At 39.2% G+C, this 16,782-nt stretch overlaps 2 protein-coding genes across 2 annotated transcripts; one reads left to right on the forward strand and one right to left on the reverse strand.

Annotated features, from left to right (window-relative positions):
- The first annotated feature begins 1,214 nt into the window (after positions 1 to 1,214).
- LOC117904424 (tetraspanin-8) lies at positions 1,215 to 2,969 on the forward strand. Its single transcript, XM_034817014.1, has 2 exons — positions 1,215 to 1,847; positions 2,455 to 2,969. The coding sequence occupies exons 1-2, from the start codon at positions 1,344 to 1,346 to the stop codon at positions 2,764 to 2,766; spliced, it is 816 nt and encodes a 271-aa protein (XP_034672905.1). The 5' UTR covers positions 1,215 to 1,343; the 3' UTR covers positions 2,767 to 2,969.
- A 1,301-nt stretch (positions 2,970 to 4,270) lies between these two features.
- Positions 4,271 to 16,362, reverse strand: LOC117904809 (protein CHAPERONE-LIKE PROTEIN OF POR1, chloroplastic). The gene is made up of 5 exons (XM_034817573.1): positions 16,165 to 16,362; positions 15,822 to 15,907; positions 7,186 to 7,571; positions 4,866 to 4,942; positions 4,271 to 4,770 (listed from the first exon to the last, which is right to left on the reverse strand). The coding sequence occupies exons 1-5, from the start codon at positions 16,221 to 16,223 to the stop codon at positions 4,620 to 4,622; spliced, it is 759 nt and encodes a 252-aa protein (XP_034673464.1). The 5' UTR covers positions 16,224 to 16,362; the 3' UTR covers positions 4,271 to 4,619.
- Between the last annotated feature and the right edge of the window lie 420 nt (positions 16,363 to 16,782).

The raw sequence follows: 16,782 nt of genomic DNA on the forward strand, positions 1-16,782 counted from the left end.
AAAGGGAAAATTTAATTTATACCTAATGCTTTTAAAAGCCAAAAGACTTTTATACTCTAATTAAATTAAATTAATTAATTTTTTTTCTAAATTACAGTTTTACCCCCCTAAATTGGGTTTGGGGTGTCACAATATGAGTCAAATTGAGGTAAAGTGAAGTTGGATTAGGTTGATCCACTCCACAATGGTTTTTCTTTATTTATTTTTAAATAGTATATTATACAATATTTTAGAACAATAAAAAAAAACATATATAATATAACTCTTCTATTATTAAAATTATTTAAAATCATTAAAAAAAATATTATTATATGATATAAATGATAAATATTATAAAAATATTTAATTATTCTAAAGGCATGTAGATAGTTGAAAATTACCTTGAGAGGGACGTTATATAGTCATTATCATATGAATATGCCTTTATACCATTTAAATGCTAGAAAGTAAGAATAACAATAAGATAGACTTTTTTTTAGGTATATGTTATTATGGGAATGGTTTGAGATAAAGATAAATAGATTCAAAGCTTAGGTTTGGGAGGTTTTCAAAAACTGAGAATGAGTTTGAAATTGAACGACTTTGTCTCCTTTGATCCTTATTATACATTATTTTAAATAAATAATTATTTTAGTTGACTTTTTTCCCTTCAATTTTTTTAACTTTTTGATAACAATTTTTTTAATAAAAAAATAATTCCAATTTTAGATATTTTATTTGTAAATATTATCCTAATGTTTAGATAAAAAAGAACTACTCAAATCTAAATGGGAAAATTTTGCCTTTAGACTTTTCTTAATATGCCTCTTCCTTAATAAATACAATTTATTTTATATTTTTTCTTCACCCCAAATAGGAATTAATGTTGAGTTTTTATAATAAATTTCATTAAAATTTATTAATAAATGATTAAAATCCTAATCACCACTCTAATGCATATCAACAAGATTTGAATTTCCCAAAAATGATCACACCACACGTTATCACCTTGACCAATCAAAACGCGGAGCCATGGGCACTCGCGTCATTTGAAACGAATGTAAGAGGGGTAATGTCGTACTTTTGGTGAAAAATGAAAGCGCGTGAATGGCATTATGGTAATGAAACAAAACATGGAGGGTAATAAAGAAAGATTTTGAAACATTCGACAGCCGTTTTAAACAGTTATAATCCAGAAATGAGACGTCCGAGCAATCGCTGGTTTTTATCTCTTTCTCTCTCTAAAAATATATGTTTTCTCTCCATAAATTTCTTCCTTCTCGCTTTTAGGGTTTCACACCAAATTTTCTGGGAAAATTTGGGTGACAAAAGCGCAGAAGAATCACAGAAGAAAGTCATAAAAGATGGTGCGCTTCAGCAACGTTTTGATCGCAATCCTCAACGTCCTCACCATGCTCATCGCAGTCGCCTCCCTGGCCGCCGGCATTTATTTTAACTTTAATGGCGGAACCCACTGCCAGAAGTTTCTACAAATGCCGCTTCTGGTGGTGGGTGCGTTTCTGTTTGTGGTTTCATTGTGCGGATTGGTCGGGTCGACGTGCAAGGTCAGCTTCCTGCTGTGGATATACCTGTTCGTAATGTTTTTGATGATTCTGGGGCTCTTGTGCTTCACCATATTGGCGCTCGTGGTCACCAACAAGGGCGTGGGTCAGGTGATATCGAACCGAGGGTACAAGGAGTACAGGCTCGGGGATTACTCTAACTGGCTGCAGAATCATTTGGTGAATGACAAGAACTGGGGTCGGATCAAGAGTTGTTTGATGGATACTGACATTTGCAGTCGTCTCGGGAAAGAGATAAATGACGATGCTGCTGCATTCTATAAGAAGAATTTGTCTCCAATCCAGGCATTTTTTTTTTCTTCATTGATGCAGTTTTATTCAAACATATCCATATTTTCATTACAATTTATAAGAATTTTTTTAAAATTGTTTGGTTGCTAGGAATAAAAAAGATGATTTTCTTTTTGATTTTGGAGGATCCAAACAGGTATTTAGGTTGTTGCAGAGAAAAAAAAAATCCCTAACTCACATTGGGGTTTTGCAGGAGTTGAATAAGAGATACATTTAATTAGAGGGATTTGGGTAAGGTTGAATAAGATCCATTTAATTAGGGCTGAATCATAAATTTTTTCCCAAGGTGGATAAAATATTAAACCCTAATGAAATTCAATTTAATTTAATTTAATCCTATTTTTTCCCATTTTTTTTCTAATTTAATTTTGTGGATTGGAGTTGTTTCTTTGAGTGTTTGGTAACCAAATCACTTTTCCTAAGGCAATACAAATTGGTCACACTGTCAGCATCATATTGTGTGCTTTTCCTTCTCCATTTCTTTTATTTTTCACCTAACCCTCCACTAAAAATCTCCACCATCAACAAAGCCTCAAATCTTCTAATCTCCACATCATATATTTAACGGTCTTTCAATCGACCATTTTTTTTTTTGTCTCAGTCGGGTTGCTGCAAGCCGCCAACCTACTGTGGTTTTGAGTTCAAGAATGCGACGTTCTGGGTGGTGCCAAAGACGGGGCCGGCGGTGGCAGACACCGACTGCAAGACATGGAGCAACGACCAGAAGCAGCTGTGCTTTGACTGCAAATCGTGCAAGGCAGGTCTTCTTGCCAACATAAAGTCGCAGTGGAGGACATTGGCTATCTGCAACGCCTGCATCTTTGTCGTCCTGATCTTCATATACTCAGTGGGGTGCTGCGCCTTCAGGAATAACAGAAGAGACAAATACAAGTACCAGAGAGGCTTCCCGTAAACGCCGACATTGATTAGGGTATCTGAAACTTGAATTTAATTATCAGGGCTCTTATGTAAATGGTTGAAGCCTGGTCTTCTCTTCTTGATTAGAGTCATGGAGTCATGGACTCTCAAAATGCACCACCCAAATTATCAAACTGATTACTTTCAATTTTTTGGGTGGGTGGGTGTTGGAAAACATTGGTTTTAATTTATTGGGATATGGATAATTTTTAGACATAATGTTTCATAGATTATTAATTTACTCAAATTGTTCTTCTACCTTTCAGTAACCTTCAGCCATGTTTGGGACGTGTAGTTTGGTTTTTTAGAAGATGATAAACTTTTTTTAATTTTCTAAATAACAAATATTAATTTTCTTTTTTATGTTTTATGTTTTTAAAAGCAAAAATAGTAGTAATTTTTATATTAAATACAAAAGTCTTAGAAACTCATATTGCAAATCTAATGATTTTTAAAATTGAGGTATATATTAAAAAGTTTTTTTATTTCCTCAAATTTTAAAATATTTGGAAGCAAATTCATATACAAGCTTCTATTTTTAAAAATAAAAAGGTTTGGATGCAGGCTTTTATTGAAAAAATAATAGTTATTTAAAAAGAATTTTTGAAAAGGACTTTTAAAGATGCTAGATAAATCTATATATATATATATATATATATATTTACAAGATATTTTAATTTTTTATATGAAAGTTTTTGATAATTAGAAACTTAGAGCTTCTTTCATAATTGTTTTAAAAAACAATTTTAAAAAGTAGTTTTTAAAAACTGTTCTATGATCTTTTGTTGTGACAACGTAAAATATTTTTAACTTATTTTTTATATTTTTAAATATATTTAAAAAATAATTTTATAATTATTTCTTAAAACAATCCTAAAAAAAGTGAAAAATATTAAAAAACAACTAAAAAGTGTTTTTTAAAAAAACTATATTTTATATTCTCAAGAATATAAAACAAAAAATAGATTTTAATTATCAAACATATTTTCTATATTTTCTGTTTTAAAAAACAAAAAACAATTTTAAAAAACAACTCCTAACTTTAGTTTTTAACTTGTATTTTTAATTTCATAATATTATAAATTTATCAATATACAATCAATTGCTTGTAATTTCATTATACTATATATAATAATAAAATAATAAATGCAATTGTTTCTCTTTAGGGTTTATTCGCCTTTTGTATATTTGTAGTTTCATGATACTATAAATTTATTAATATACAGTTTGAACTAATTAGAACATACGTTGATTTCAAAACATGGAACTAAGCAAACCCCATGTAGTGATGTTGCTCAAATGATGATGATATTCCTTATACCAGTTTTCATCCAATGCAAAATAATTTTTTTTAAAAAAAAATTAATCAAAATAGTTTTGGGTGAAAAGAAAAACAAGCAAAGTGGCGTGCTTTGATGACGTGGATATCTTAAGGCACATTATTTAAAATGAAAAAGAAAAAGAAATTTTTAGAAATAAGAAGATAAGAGATGAGGAAAGGTCAAAATGCAGTCTTATCTCTTTTTCCAGATAAGAAGATACGAGATTTAGAGGGAGTATGGAATAATATGCATGACAATAAAGAGCGACCAAAAGTCATCAAAATTCTGAATTTAGAGGAAGGCCCCTCACCGCTCACAATCTATCAGATCAAACTTCATGGAAATGGCCACATTATACCTAAAACTTCTGATTTATGCGGATCTGCCTTCTGCCCAAAAGGACTCATCTCATACCCTCTTCCATCTGTACCATGGCCGGTGAAAGCTCTTCCATGAGAAAAATACAATGATTTAAGCAAAACGGGAAAGTAATCAAGCCCCTTCTACTTCTCAACTCCAGCAGCAATCATTTGAGAAAAGTGCAGCCAAGAAACAAGAAGACATATGCTACCAACGAAGTTAGGAGTTCAAGCGTCCAGGTCGGTCTCAATAAAAAGGATGGGATCATGGGAACCAAGAAGGAACCACACACCCAACCAACAACAAGAGATCCAAGTCTGTGGTGATGGGTGATGCAAACAATTGTAGTAAGTAACATGAAACCAATGAAAGGAAAAATAAACAAGGGTACTGAACTCCAAAAGCAACTTACCCAATAATGAAAGCTCTTGCTAGGCTTTTTGTCTTCTCATTGAGGAAATATATGCAAGCTGCCAAGGAGACTGCCACCTACATCGAAAATACTTCAATTAAACAAAAAGGAAGGAGAAAAAAAAGCCAAACTGTCCTAGTAAGCGGTTGTAAAGGCATTTGGAGAAGTCATGCAGTTATAGGGTTCAATTTTACAGTTGATGGAAATAGCTTAGGAGAAGGGGGAATGGAGTACATTGTCAACTGCATATATGAGAATATGTTGATTGTTGCTAGAAAATACAACTATTGAATAAAATTTCAAAGAAGAGAAGGCAGAATTTAAGGTCTCTAACAATGTCAGTTTGAATGCTTCTTTGAAAATATGCTACAGAAAGAAAACTGCTATTTGAGCCATATGCCATTAACACCATTTTTCCTGGCTGTTGTCTCAGCTACTGGGTCGTCACATGAAAACCACTCAAGGAAAGAAATAAAAAGAAGGCCTAAACAGAAATTTCGTAAAAAGGTTAAAAGAACATGATAGAACCTTAACATAAACTAATGATGTAGAATTTCATGTAATCCCTAATACATTAAACGCAAATCGCTAGAATTTCTGCCAAGGCTATCTTTCACAATTTACAGTCTCAAAAATATAATATTCCAATATATCACTGGATCAGACTCAAAATACAGGCAATTACATGGACAGTTTGTTCAGGTCAAGGTTCCAAACCCTGAACATTCCATTACTATGAACCATCCAGAGTTCCATGAAAACAGATTAACAAACAATCAGCAAATTGTCATCACAGACAGAATCCACCCTCCTAGATGTTCCAACAATGCACAAAGACGGCAATATAGTCAGAACAATGGACCAGCAGACATCCCAAGAGCACAATGGATGAGGGAAGTGATTAATGATCAAATGCAGTAACTCTACATTTTTTGATAGGCAAACAAAAATATGTAACAAAAAGAGCCAATCAAGAAAGTGGGATACATATGCACAAGAGGTACTGTCATCACTGCAGAAAAGAAGTGACACAAAAGACAACCACCAAAATCCACTATACACAGTTCAAGTTATTAATAAAATCCAAAAGAGACATATTCTCTCCCCAACAGGGCTCTACACCATTCCATAAGAGACATAGCAAGGTTTGGTTATGGAGCTATTCTCCATTGAAGATCCTTCTGTTTCTTTCACACCACACACACCATAACAAGCAAAGAGGAGCCATACTCCAAACCCTTGGTCATTTGTCCATATCTTTCACTTTCCAATCCAAAATGAGCTCTTGCATAAAATCTGGAAACACCCACTACAGTAAAAAAATTGCTAACAACATTTTTCTTTTTTTGATAGGAAAACCAAAAGAAACATTAAAAAGAGCCAATAAAAAAAGGGGATGCACCCTATGTCCACAGGGGGGTATATAAAAGAGGTGCCACCTAGACCAAGAGAAAAAAAAGGCACCAAATATGAGAACATCTAAAAACCACTACCCAAAGTTCAAGTTATCAATAAAATTCAACAGAGAAGCACATTTACCAACCAAACCCCCACCCTTCCAACCCCCAAACAAACAAAGCTTTAGATATCCATAAGAGACCTAATAAGGATCACTTTCAGCTTATGGTTGCAGAACTCTTCCCCATGACGCACACTGAAACAAACAAAGAGGAGCCATATCACCATTAGTCCATATTCTTCACCTTCCAACCTAGAAGGAGCTCTTTCAATAAAACTGCTAACATATCCCACAACTTTCTGGTTGTCTCACAATGGAGCTCATTCACATGGTGAGAGTGAAGAAGCAAGGGAGGATGGTTTACTTTGGAGGGAGGAGAAGTGGGCAATTTTCCAAGTGAAATCTGTCTACAATTCCTTACATGATGAGAATCAAGTCTTATTCTCTGCCAAAGAAATTTGGGGCACTTGTGCCCCAGTGAGAACTTGACTTTTCTTTTTTTTTTTTTTTTTTTTTTTTGGGATGCTGCATGGGAAAAATCCTAACCATTGATGCCCTTATGAGAGAGTAAAAGTAGTATTTATATGAAATACAAAGGGAAGGAGACCAAGTGTCATTAACACATCAGGATTCATTATCCCTTCTCAACACAATTTCACTGAATTCTTGAGGACTCAATGTAAATGACAGCACAGTTAAAAAACCAGACAGCTTTCTTATTTGGACTACTTTTCTAGTATTCATGAATCAAAGAAATGCATTGAGTTAAACATAAGCTATCGGGACACATCAGGAGGGCTGTTTCTCTTCAAAAGGCCCTTTAAAGAAGACATTTAAAACCAAAACAGATGTAGAACAAACCTGAAAAGCAGGTCCACCTTCAGCAGAATTTATTATACTCCACCCGCCCATGAATGCAAAGAGGAACAATCTTCTAAAAATAACTTCAGTTGCAGGAAGTTCCACAAAATTGAGCAAGTTCTTTACCCAAGGTGGAGACTCCTCCACTTTCTTCTTTAATTTGCTTTTCAAGTTGATTTTTGTTTTCCTCCTATTTATGAAGCTGGCCATGAGAATTTTCTCAAAAGCAGCTTCTATTGATTCTTCACTTCTCTCATGTCCAGCATACTGTTGCAAGAGAAAATTGCGTGAACTCCAGATTTCTTCCTCAGATGCATCAGGAGGTATTCCAAGGCGCTTATAAGGATCCCAAACAGTAATTCGAGGAAACTTTGTAAGGTTACCCCCTATAGAAAAAGAAAATTTAAATATAAAGATGAATCTTTGGTGCAATCAGGAAAAACATTAAGCAGTTAGGTAGAATGAATAGAATGCATAAATATATCAACAGCAGCCAGGAACACATACTATATTATCATATAAACTAATAGAACATGATCAATAATTGATGCAATCCAATCACAGTCCCCATTAAATATTACAACTTCCTCACAATGCTTTTAATCATCCAAAAGTTTGAAATTCTATGCCTCCAAAAAAGGGAAAGAGATTAAGAGAACAAACATAGTGAATGCAAAAATAAATTAGTTAAGAAGCTACTTATTACAGTATTCAGACCATAAATTTCTGGCAAAATAACTCTTGAGGTAGAGATGTTTATAGGTTTCTTTGTCATTTCTTTTTGGTGCTATAGTACACATTCAGTTATTGGAATCTACTGTACACTATTACCAGGAGTTGGGCAAATCTGTAGCTTTTTTTTTTTTTTTTAATTTTTTGGATTGGGTTATAGTGTGCATAGATGACAATTCCTTGACCATGATAGGTTTTTATAGATTGGTTGAACTAAAAGTAGGTAGAGGTAGGTTGTTTTTTGTTTTCTCTCTTCCTTTTTTTCTAGCTTGATAACACTTCTTTTATACATTGTGTGTACTTTAGTGCATCCTTTTCAGGCGCTTTTAATGCATTTTATTCTTTTGTAAAAATGAAAAATAAAAACAGAAACTAGTTCTCGATAAAACAAAATTGCCAAATCATGTTTCACTGAGTTGCAGTGATAGGACCAGGGGTGGAGGTGCCAGCTTTGTAGAGCCTTTTTTTTTTTTTTGGATAGGCAAAGAAAGATATGTATAATTTAGTAACAAAAAATAGATCACCCAAGTACATAGGACATGTACATGAAACACCTAAAAGAAACGCCTTGAAAGAGAAACCACAAAAAACCACCCTCGCTCTCAACAAGATCCCAACCAATCCACAAAATCAATCAAAAGGATCCAGTCTTCTCTTATGTACATGCTAACTCAAGCTGAAACATTATAAAGGAACAAATGTTTTAACTTTTAATCACTTTGTTCCCATTTTCAAAAGCTTTTCAATTTCGTTCCTACCAAATTGTCCAGAAAATGCCAAGGGGAGTGGCTCTCCACACCCTCTTCCTTTTCCTCCCCTACAAAGAAGTCATGCCAACTTAATAATGTTTCATTCACCAAAGAATGAATCACCCCAACTACAATGAAAAATAAGAACAACAGTTGCTATGGGATCCTTGAATATGATCAATAGATTCCTCCCTAAATTTACAAAGAAAACATCTATTCACTAGCGGGCACCTTCTTTTTTGGAGCTGATCTGATGTCCAAACTTTTCTCCAACTGGCTCCATATAATGCCCTTCGAAAGGGGATTGACTCCCAGGATACAAAACCAAAAAGAAAGTTGGCAGGGAGAAGTGGCAGTGCAGGTGGAGGTGTTAATGGCTTCATAGTTAAAGGTTGTTGTGGGATGGCGATGGTAAATATGAAGCGGGTGTTAGTTTAGTTTTCTTTGGTGGGAGGATTTCTCATCCTTCTCTTATACTTCTTTTTTCTATCAATATATCCCTTTGTCGTTTCCTATCAAAAAATAAAAAAATAAAAAAATATGAAGCGGGTGAAAGTTATGGCCGTGTTCTTATATATCTGTAAATATGTTAATAGAAATTGTAAATCTGATATCTGACAGCGCCACAATATATTTTCCAAAATCTTTATCTACCAATTTTCTAAATCAATGTTGTCACTAAATTAACATTGATGCATTTCCAGAACAATGATATGATGGTTGATATCAATATTATATTCCTTGGCCATGGCATGATGAAAGTAGTGACGCTTCCATGGCATATGAATGGAGATAGTCTAGTGGTGCCAACAGTAGTGAATGTAATAAGGTTCTCAATTTATTCATGCAAACACACAATTACTGCTAAATGCGACGGCGGAACTGTCATAAAAAAAAAAATATCAGTTATTCAAGTCAGAGCAAGTGTGGGATCCATAGGTGCAGAAGGTGTTTAGATCCCCCACTTCAGATTTTCGATCTCTGAGTTCCAGTTTGATATGAGATGTAGAATCCTTAGATGAACAATGCCGGTAGCATCCCCTGTTGGTAGGTGCTGGTTTGGTGTGGAGTTGAAGACTTTTGAGATTAGCATAGAAGAACACAAAGGAAAAGTGAGCGGTAAGATCTGTGAAAGAGGCCCTAAGTTTTCTTCATGGGTCAAATTTGGAGGGAAAAGTTTAGCTCTGCTGCTTGAAGGGGTTGAGGCATGTTGTGGGCTAAAGGAAAGAATCCCCTTCAGGAAGCTATGGTCGGAAGGAGATAGAGAATACAGCCTGGAGATCCGGAATAATAGAGCAGGGAGATTCTTGTTTTGCATTGTAAGAGACGCGGGGAACAAAAGATTTTCATTGGCTTTTCCTGAAGGGAGAGGATTTGTAGGAGGCTGGAAAATTCTCGCTAGCAAACTGAGAAGTTTGGGAGTCTCTCCCCTTCAATGGAAAGGAGCCCTGCTGAAAAACCTCTTACCTTCTCAGGTTTCACCCAGCAGTAGTGTAGTCAGAGACACATCTCCCCTAGGGATTGCCCCGCGCCTCGCGATGCCATCTGGCTAGAAATGGAGAAAGAAACTCTGGACAGGAACAAGGAATTGTTGGGCAGATGCCTCGTGGGCTCTTGGGAAGGTGACTCTGATCGTCTTCCGGACCCTGTTGCTTTCGGGTCGTGGGCGAAGAAATCATGGTTCTTGGAAGGGAATCTTTGGATGTCAAATATGAGAGCAAATCTCTTGCTTCTGGAGTTTGAATTTGAGGACGAAGCAGAGAGAGTGTTTAACTCAGGGTCGAGATGCTTCAGAGGTAGAAGCTTCTGCCTAGAAAAATGGAAACCATCCGTGGGATGCCTTGAGGGAGTTAGAGGGGAAGTGCGCCTCGTATGGGTCAGAATCTTAGGTCTTCCTCTGCACCTCTGGGCAGAAGTCTCTTCAAGAAATTTGGAGACTCTTGTGGGAGGTTCGTGGCCGTGGACGAAACACTGCTGATCGTCGGAACCTCAAGTGGGCCAGAGTCCTCGTCGAAACCAGAGGATGGCAACACCCAAGTTCGCTGCAGGTGGTTGCTGGAACCTCATGTTTTGCTTTGCAACTATGGGGGAAGATGAGCCCTGCTTCTCCCCTGTGATCCCCTCCCACGGGTCTGGTGTTTGGAAGATTGGGGAAGACGAGGTGAGCCCTTCACGCGCTAAGGGGAGCGTGGACTCCCGGCCCTCTTCCTCTGTCCTCCCGCAGTCTGAAAAGCTGCCCTCGCCGGTCATGGGAAGTGGTGCCCCTACCACGGACAAGACTAATGCAGCTGCTGCCCCTTCCCCAGCCCACGAAGATGAGACGGGCCGGCTGCCCCCTGGCCGTGATATGGAGACGGGCCAATGTTTGGACGCCCTGGTCCATTCGGGCCTGACTCGTGGCGCCTCCTTTGGGCCTGGGCTAGGGAAGGCCCAAGACTCAGCCTCTTTGGGGTCTTCCCCTAAGCCCCTCGATCCAGCCAATCTTAATGACTTTGGGCGAGGAAGCCCTAAGTGTTCGTCGAGCCGGTGGAGAGAAGCCCCCGCTCCGACTCCTACCTTCGCAGTTCCTCCCCAGATGGAAGCATGGCCCCGCTTGGACATGCCGACGCCAGCGGCTGAGCCTTCCCTCCTCGCCGAAGCTCGCAAATCTCCCCAGAGACAGGCGTCGCCCCTTTTGGATGCGTCGACGTCAGCGATGGAGCCCTCCCTCGCCGTCGAAGATCGCAAATCACCCCAAAGGCAAGCGTCGCCCCTTTCGGATGAGTCGCCGCCTGTGAAGGAGCCTTCCTCTCCTGCCCAACCTCGAGATCCACAAGGTACCCTGTCTCTACCCCTGATCTCCTCGAGAGGGGAGCCATCCTCTTCTTCTACTCCATTCTGGGATTCGGGCTTGAGAGGGTAAGGGTCGATGCTCTAGTCAGCGGAAATTGACGACAAGGGAAGAGGAAGCGACGCCGAGCCCTCTGTCCATGATGCTCAGAGACGGGTCGACAGTGGTTCTGACGGAAGCACCGAGCTCTGATCCGGAAAGTGACGTGGCAAAGCAGAGAGACACGTCGGTTGCTCATCCAAGTGAAGAAGGATGGTCAGATGAGGAGATCTCCAAGCTTTTTCATTTTAGCAGTGTATTGGGAATGCCTGTTGAAGGGCATGAAGTAGAAATTCTGGCCTTGCTTAAGAAACTGAAGCTGAGGACTGGAAATAATTCCCTCTGCAAGAGAAGGAAGAAGAAAAAATCTGCACCACCCGCTTTGAAAGAGAGTTAAAAAGATTGGAATGCTCTGTTAGTTATGGGGAGACATCCGGGATAACCAAAAGATCCGGTCATAGCTCCTGGGATTTGATTCCAGTTGATTAATGAGAATTAAAATTCTCTGTTGGAACGTCCGAGGGATTAATGATGGTGCAAAAAGAAATCTGATTAAGGGAGTGGTGAGGAATCAAAAACCAGATTTGGTTTGCCTCTTGGAGACGAAGGTGAAAGAAGTTTCTCCGCAATTGGTTAAAAGTGTGGGAGTAGGAAGATTTCTCAATTGGGCTTCAGTGGACGCTAGGGGTGCGGCAGGAGTCTCCTTCTCTTCTGGGATAACAGAGTCTTGGAGAAGTTAGAGATTGAAAGAGGGGGGTACTCCATCTCTGTTCGCTTTAGAAACTGCGCTGATGGATTCTCTTGGATTTTCTCTGGAGTTTATGGGCCAGTGATAGGCAGTGAAAAGGAAGATTTTTGGGAGGAGCTTGGAGCCATCCGTGGCTCTGGGAAGACCCCTGGTGCATAGGGGGGACTTTAATGCTGTAAGATTTCCAGAGGAAAGAAGAAATGCCCCTAGATTCACAGCGGAAATGAGGAGATTTACTGAAGTGATTGAGGAGCTGGGGCTGAGGGATTTCCATCTGGCTGGAGGTCCTTTCACCTGGATAGGGGGTTTGAACTCCCAAGCTGCCTCTAGATTGGATCGCTTCCTAATCTCAGAACCTTGGGAGGACCACTTCTCTGCCATCACTCAATCTGCTCTCCCTCGCTTGGTCTCGGATCACAGCCCTATAGTTCTAGAAGCTGGTGGATTCTCGTCAGGCAAAAGTCCCTTCCGTTTCGAAAATATGTGGCTGAAATTAGATGGTTTCAAAGACCTAGTAAGAAGCTGGTGGAATGGCTATTCAGTCGAAGGCTATAGTAGCCATTGCATCGCTGTGAAGATCAAAGCTCTTAAGAAGGACCTTAAAATCTGGAACAAAGAGGTGGTAGCAACGTTTCTTCTAATAGAGCAGAGGCCTTCTCTCGCCTGCAGCAGTGGGAGGCCAAGGAGAATGAGAACCCTCTGTCTCCTGGAGAAGTGGAGGCCAAAAACAAGGCTCTTGAGGACTATAAGAAATGGGCTCTGTTGGAAGAAACATCTTGGAGACAAAAGTCAAGAGAAATCTGGTTAAAGAAGGCGATAAAAACACCAAATATTTCCACAAAATGGCTAATGCTAAGGCAAGAAGAAACTTCATGTCTAAGATCAAAGTGAATGGTGTGAATCTCTCTTCCTTGGATGATATAAAAGAAGGTGTATGTAGGGCCTACCAGGCCTTACTCTCAGATTCAGGGGATTGGAGGCCTAGTATCAATGCCTTAACTTCAAGGAGCTGGGAGAAGGTTCGGCCAGCAGCCTAGAAGTTATGTTTTCAGAGGAAGAAATTTTTGCAGCCCTAAGCAGCTTCTGTGGTGACAAAGCCCCAGGACCGGATGGGTTCACAATGGCTTTCTGGTTGTTTTGTTGGACGTTATTAAACCAGAGATTTTGGGCCTCTTTAGAGAGTTCTACCTCCATGGGACTTTCCAAAGAAGCTTAAATTCCACGTTCCTCTTGCTCATCCCTAAGAAAGAGGGGGCCGAAGACCTAAGAGATTTCAGACCAATCAGCTTAGTAGGGAGTGTCTACAAATTGCTTGCCAAAGTCCTTGCCAATAGACTAAAATCAGTGATGGGGGAGGTGATTTCAGATACACAGCATGCTTTCGTTCATGGAGACAGATTTTGGACGCTGTTCTCATCGCTAATGAAGCCCTTGATTCTAGATTGAAAGGCAACATCCGGGCCTCCTTCTCAGATGGACATTGAGAAGGCTTTTGACCATGTCAAGTGGGACTTTCTCATGGATGTGATGACTAAGATGGGATTTGGGCATAGATGGAAAAAGTGGATGAATTGGTGCTACTCTAACGGCTACCTTCTCAATCCTCATCAATGGAAGTCCCACGGGTTTCTTCGTAGCTCTAGGGATTGAGACAAGGAGACCCCCTATCCCCCTATCTTTCCTTTTGCCATGGAAGCCTAGCCAATTGCTGTCTTGTGCAAGAATGGGGGCTTTATCTCGGGTTTCAGAGTGGGAGGAAGAGGAAGAGAGGGGCTGCTTGTGTCCCATCTCCTGTTTGCCGATGACACCTTAATCTTTTGTGACGCGAAGCAGATCAGTTGCATTATCTTAGTTGGACATTCATGTGGTTTGAGGCGATTTCAGGATTAAAAGTCAATCTGAGCAAACGGAGGCCATCCCAGTGGGGGAAGGCATCCCTATGGAGACTCTTGCGTCGGTCTTGGGATGTAAGATAGGGAGTTTACTACCTCCTACTTGGGTCTTCCCCTTGGAGCCCCTTACAAATCTACTAGGGTGTGGGATGCAGTGGAAGAAAGATTCAGGAAAAGGTTGTCTCTCTGGAAAAGGCAATACCTCTCCAAAGGTGGCCGCTCACATTGCTAAAAAGCACCCTCTCTAGTCTCCCAACCTATTCCTTTCCCTCTTTGTGATCCCCAAGAAAGTGTGCGCAAGGCTTGAAAAGATCCAAAGGGATTCTTATGGGGCGGTGGTGCCTTAGAGAATAAACCCCACTTGGTGAGTTGGAAGGCTATTTGTGCTACTAAAAAGAAAGGAGGCCTGGGCATTCGCAGTCTATCTACTTTTAATAAGGCCCTCCTTGGGAAGTGGTTGTGGAGATTAGCTAATGAGAATGAGTCCCTTTGGAAGCAAATTATCTCTAGTAAGTATGACCTCCAAGAGGGGGGTTGGTGCTCCAAAGGAGTGAGAGACCGCTATGGGGTGGGAGTTTGGAAGGCTATCAGAAATGGTTGGGAGAACTTTCGCTCTCATTCCCGCTTCACCATAGGGGATGGCACTAGAGTGAAATTTTGGAAGGACTTGTGGTGCGGAAAATCAAGCTTTGGAAGAAGCTTTCCCCATCTTGTTTAATCTTTCCGTCAACAAAGAAGGCTGGGTAGCTGAGGCTTGGGAGGAAGATGAAGTTGGGGGAAGCTGGGGACTTCGTTTTAACAGGCACCTTAATGATTGGGAGGTGGGAGAAGTAGAAAGCTTATTATGTAAGCTTCATCCTTTGACCATTAGAAGAGGTGTAGAGGACTTACTCCGGTGGAAAGAGAACAAGAATGGGACGTTTCTGTCAAGTCTTTTTACAGTTCACTTTCAAGGGACACCAAGCCCCCTTCCCGGCTAGAACTATTTGGACGCATTGGGTTCCAATTAGGGCTAGCTTCTTTGGGTGGGAGGCGGCTTGGAACAGGCTCCTCACCACTGACCGCCTGAAGAGATTTGGTTGGAGCATTCCCAACAGATGTTTTCTGTGTAAACAAGAGGAGGAAACCACAGATCACCTTCTTCTATTCTGTGAAAAAGCTAGAATGTTATGGCTTTTGATTTTCTCCCTTTTTGGGGTGCAATGGGTGATGCACTCCTCTGTGAAAAGAAACCTCCTGGGTTGGCATGGTTCTTTTGTGGGCAAGAAAGAGAGAAAGCTTGGAGAGCTGCCCCCCTCTGCCTAATGTGGACCATTTGGAAAGAAAGGAATAGAAGGGCTTTCGACGATATTGAGAGGAACGATCAAGATATTAAATCCATTTTTTTGTACACTTTTGTGAATTGGGTTAGGGTATACATAGAGGATCATACATTGTCTTTGATAGATTTCGTTGACTGGCTAGCCACCAAGTAAGGGTCAGGCTTGCTCGTTCTTTTGTTTTTTGCTGATTTGTACTTGGTATACTTCGTGTATACCCTTTCTCTAGCTTTTGGCTCTTAATGAATTTTCTTTACCTATAATTGTTCATTAACTTTAATTTATCCTTATCATCATGAATCAAAAAAAAAAAAAATTGCACAATACCTCCATAAGGTGTATCTACGGCACATCTAGGACCTCTAATAACCAAGCCATTTGCCTTCAATTTCTTTGAATTTTCCCGAGCGGGACTGCACAAAGCACATTAAAATTTTCATATTAATGAACGAACCAAAAGAGAGAAAAAAACCATCAAATTTATTCATATTTCCAGACAAAAACTTAAATTAAGAGGAAAAAATAAAATACGAAGATAGAGGGAAAACTGAGCATCTGAGAAAATCGAGGGAAATAAAAGATAGAAAATTTCGAAGTATGCTCGGTTGAGTGGAGAGCGAGAGCGAGATAGAGAGAGAGAGAGAGAGAGAGAGAGAGAGAGAGAGATTACAGTTTACGGGCAACATGAGACGAGGAAAATCTAGGGTTTGTTAGCAGAAGCGAGACCATATTGTTGATGAAAAAAACCCTAACCCTAAAGCTAACCCTAACCCTAACCCCAATTTCAGTATTGAATGGAAGCCATTGAAATTGGGGGATTGGAACTGCAAGTCCAAAGCCGCTCGTGAGGTAGCTGGGTCTAAAACGATGACGTTTCTGTTTTTTATTCATGTGGGGCACTATTTTTTCGTCTCGTATTTTGCCACATGGCAATCACTGCTTGGACGTTGGGGGCACTCGATTTGTCTGCTTCACAGAAAATGATAATTATAAGTAAATGGTAGCGTTATTGAATGTTTTAAACCATTGATTTCGTTTATTAACGTTAACTATTTGAAATGATTTTTTTTTTTTTTTGAACAAATATACTGTTTGGTGTCTGATAAACTTTTAATTCCAATACTTTTTAAGTGTATAATAAGATCTAGATTATCAAACCATAATAAAAATTATTTAAATATATACTAAAATATAAAATAAAAATAAATAAAATAAAAATATAATCTTCCATTTGAATTTTGAAAGCTTGAAGGCAAACCATCAAAGGAATGAAAGCAATAAATAAAAA

This window comes from Vitis riparia, chromosome 17, assembly GCF_004353265.1.
Source record: "Vitis riparia cultivar Riparia Gloire de Montpellier isolate 1030 chromosome 17, EGFV_Vit.rip_1.0, whole genome shotgun sequence".
NCBI lineage: Eukaryota > Viridiplantae > Streptophyta > Magnoliopsida > Vitales > Vitaceae > Vitis > Vitis riparia.

Bases quoted from the DNA above. Each gene is read 5' to 3' on its own strand.
- LOC117904424 (XM_034817014.1), top strand. From the start codon at position 1,344: ATGGTGCGCTTCAGCAACGTTTTGATCGCAATCCTCAACGTCCTCACC. The intron at 1,848-2,454 runs GCATTTTTTTTT...TTTTTGTCTCAG, and splicing joins AGAATTTGTCTCCAATCCAG to TCGGGTTGCTGCAAGCCGCC.
- LOC117904809 (XM_034817573.1), bottom strand. From the start codon at position 16,223: ATGGTCTCGCTTCTGCTAACAAACCCTAGATTTTCCTCGTCTCATGTT. The intron at 15,908-16,164 runs GTAATCTCTCTC...TGCTTTGTGCAG, and splicing joins TCTCATGTTGCCCGTAAACT to TCCCGCTCGGGAAAATTCAA. The intron at 7,572-15,821 runs GTATTGTGCAAT...CTTTTTCTATAG, and splicing joins CGTAGATACACCTTATGGAG to GGGGTAACCTTACAAAGTTT.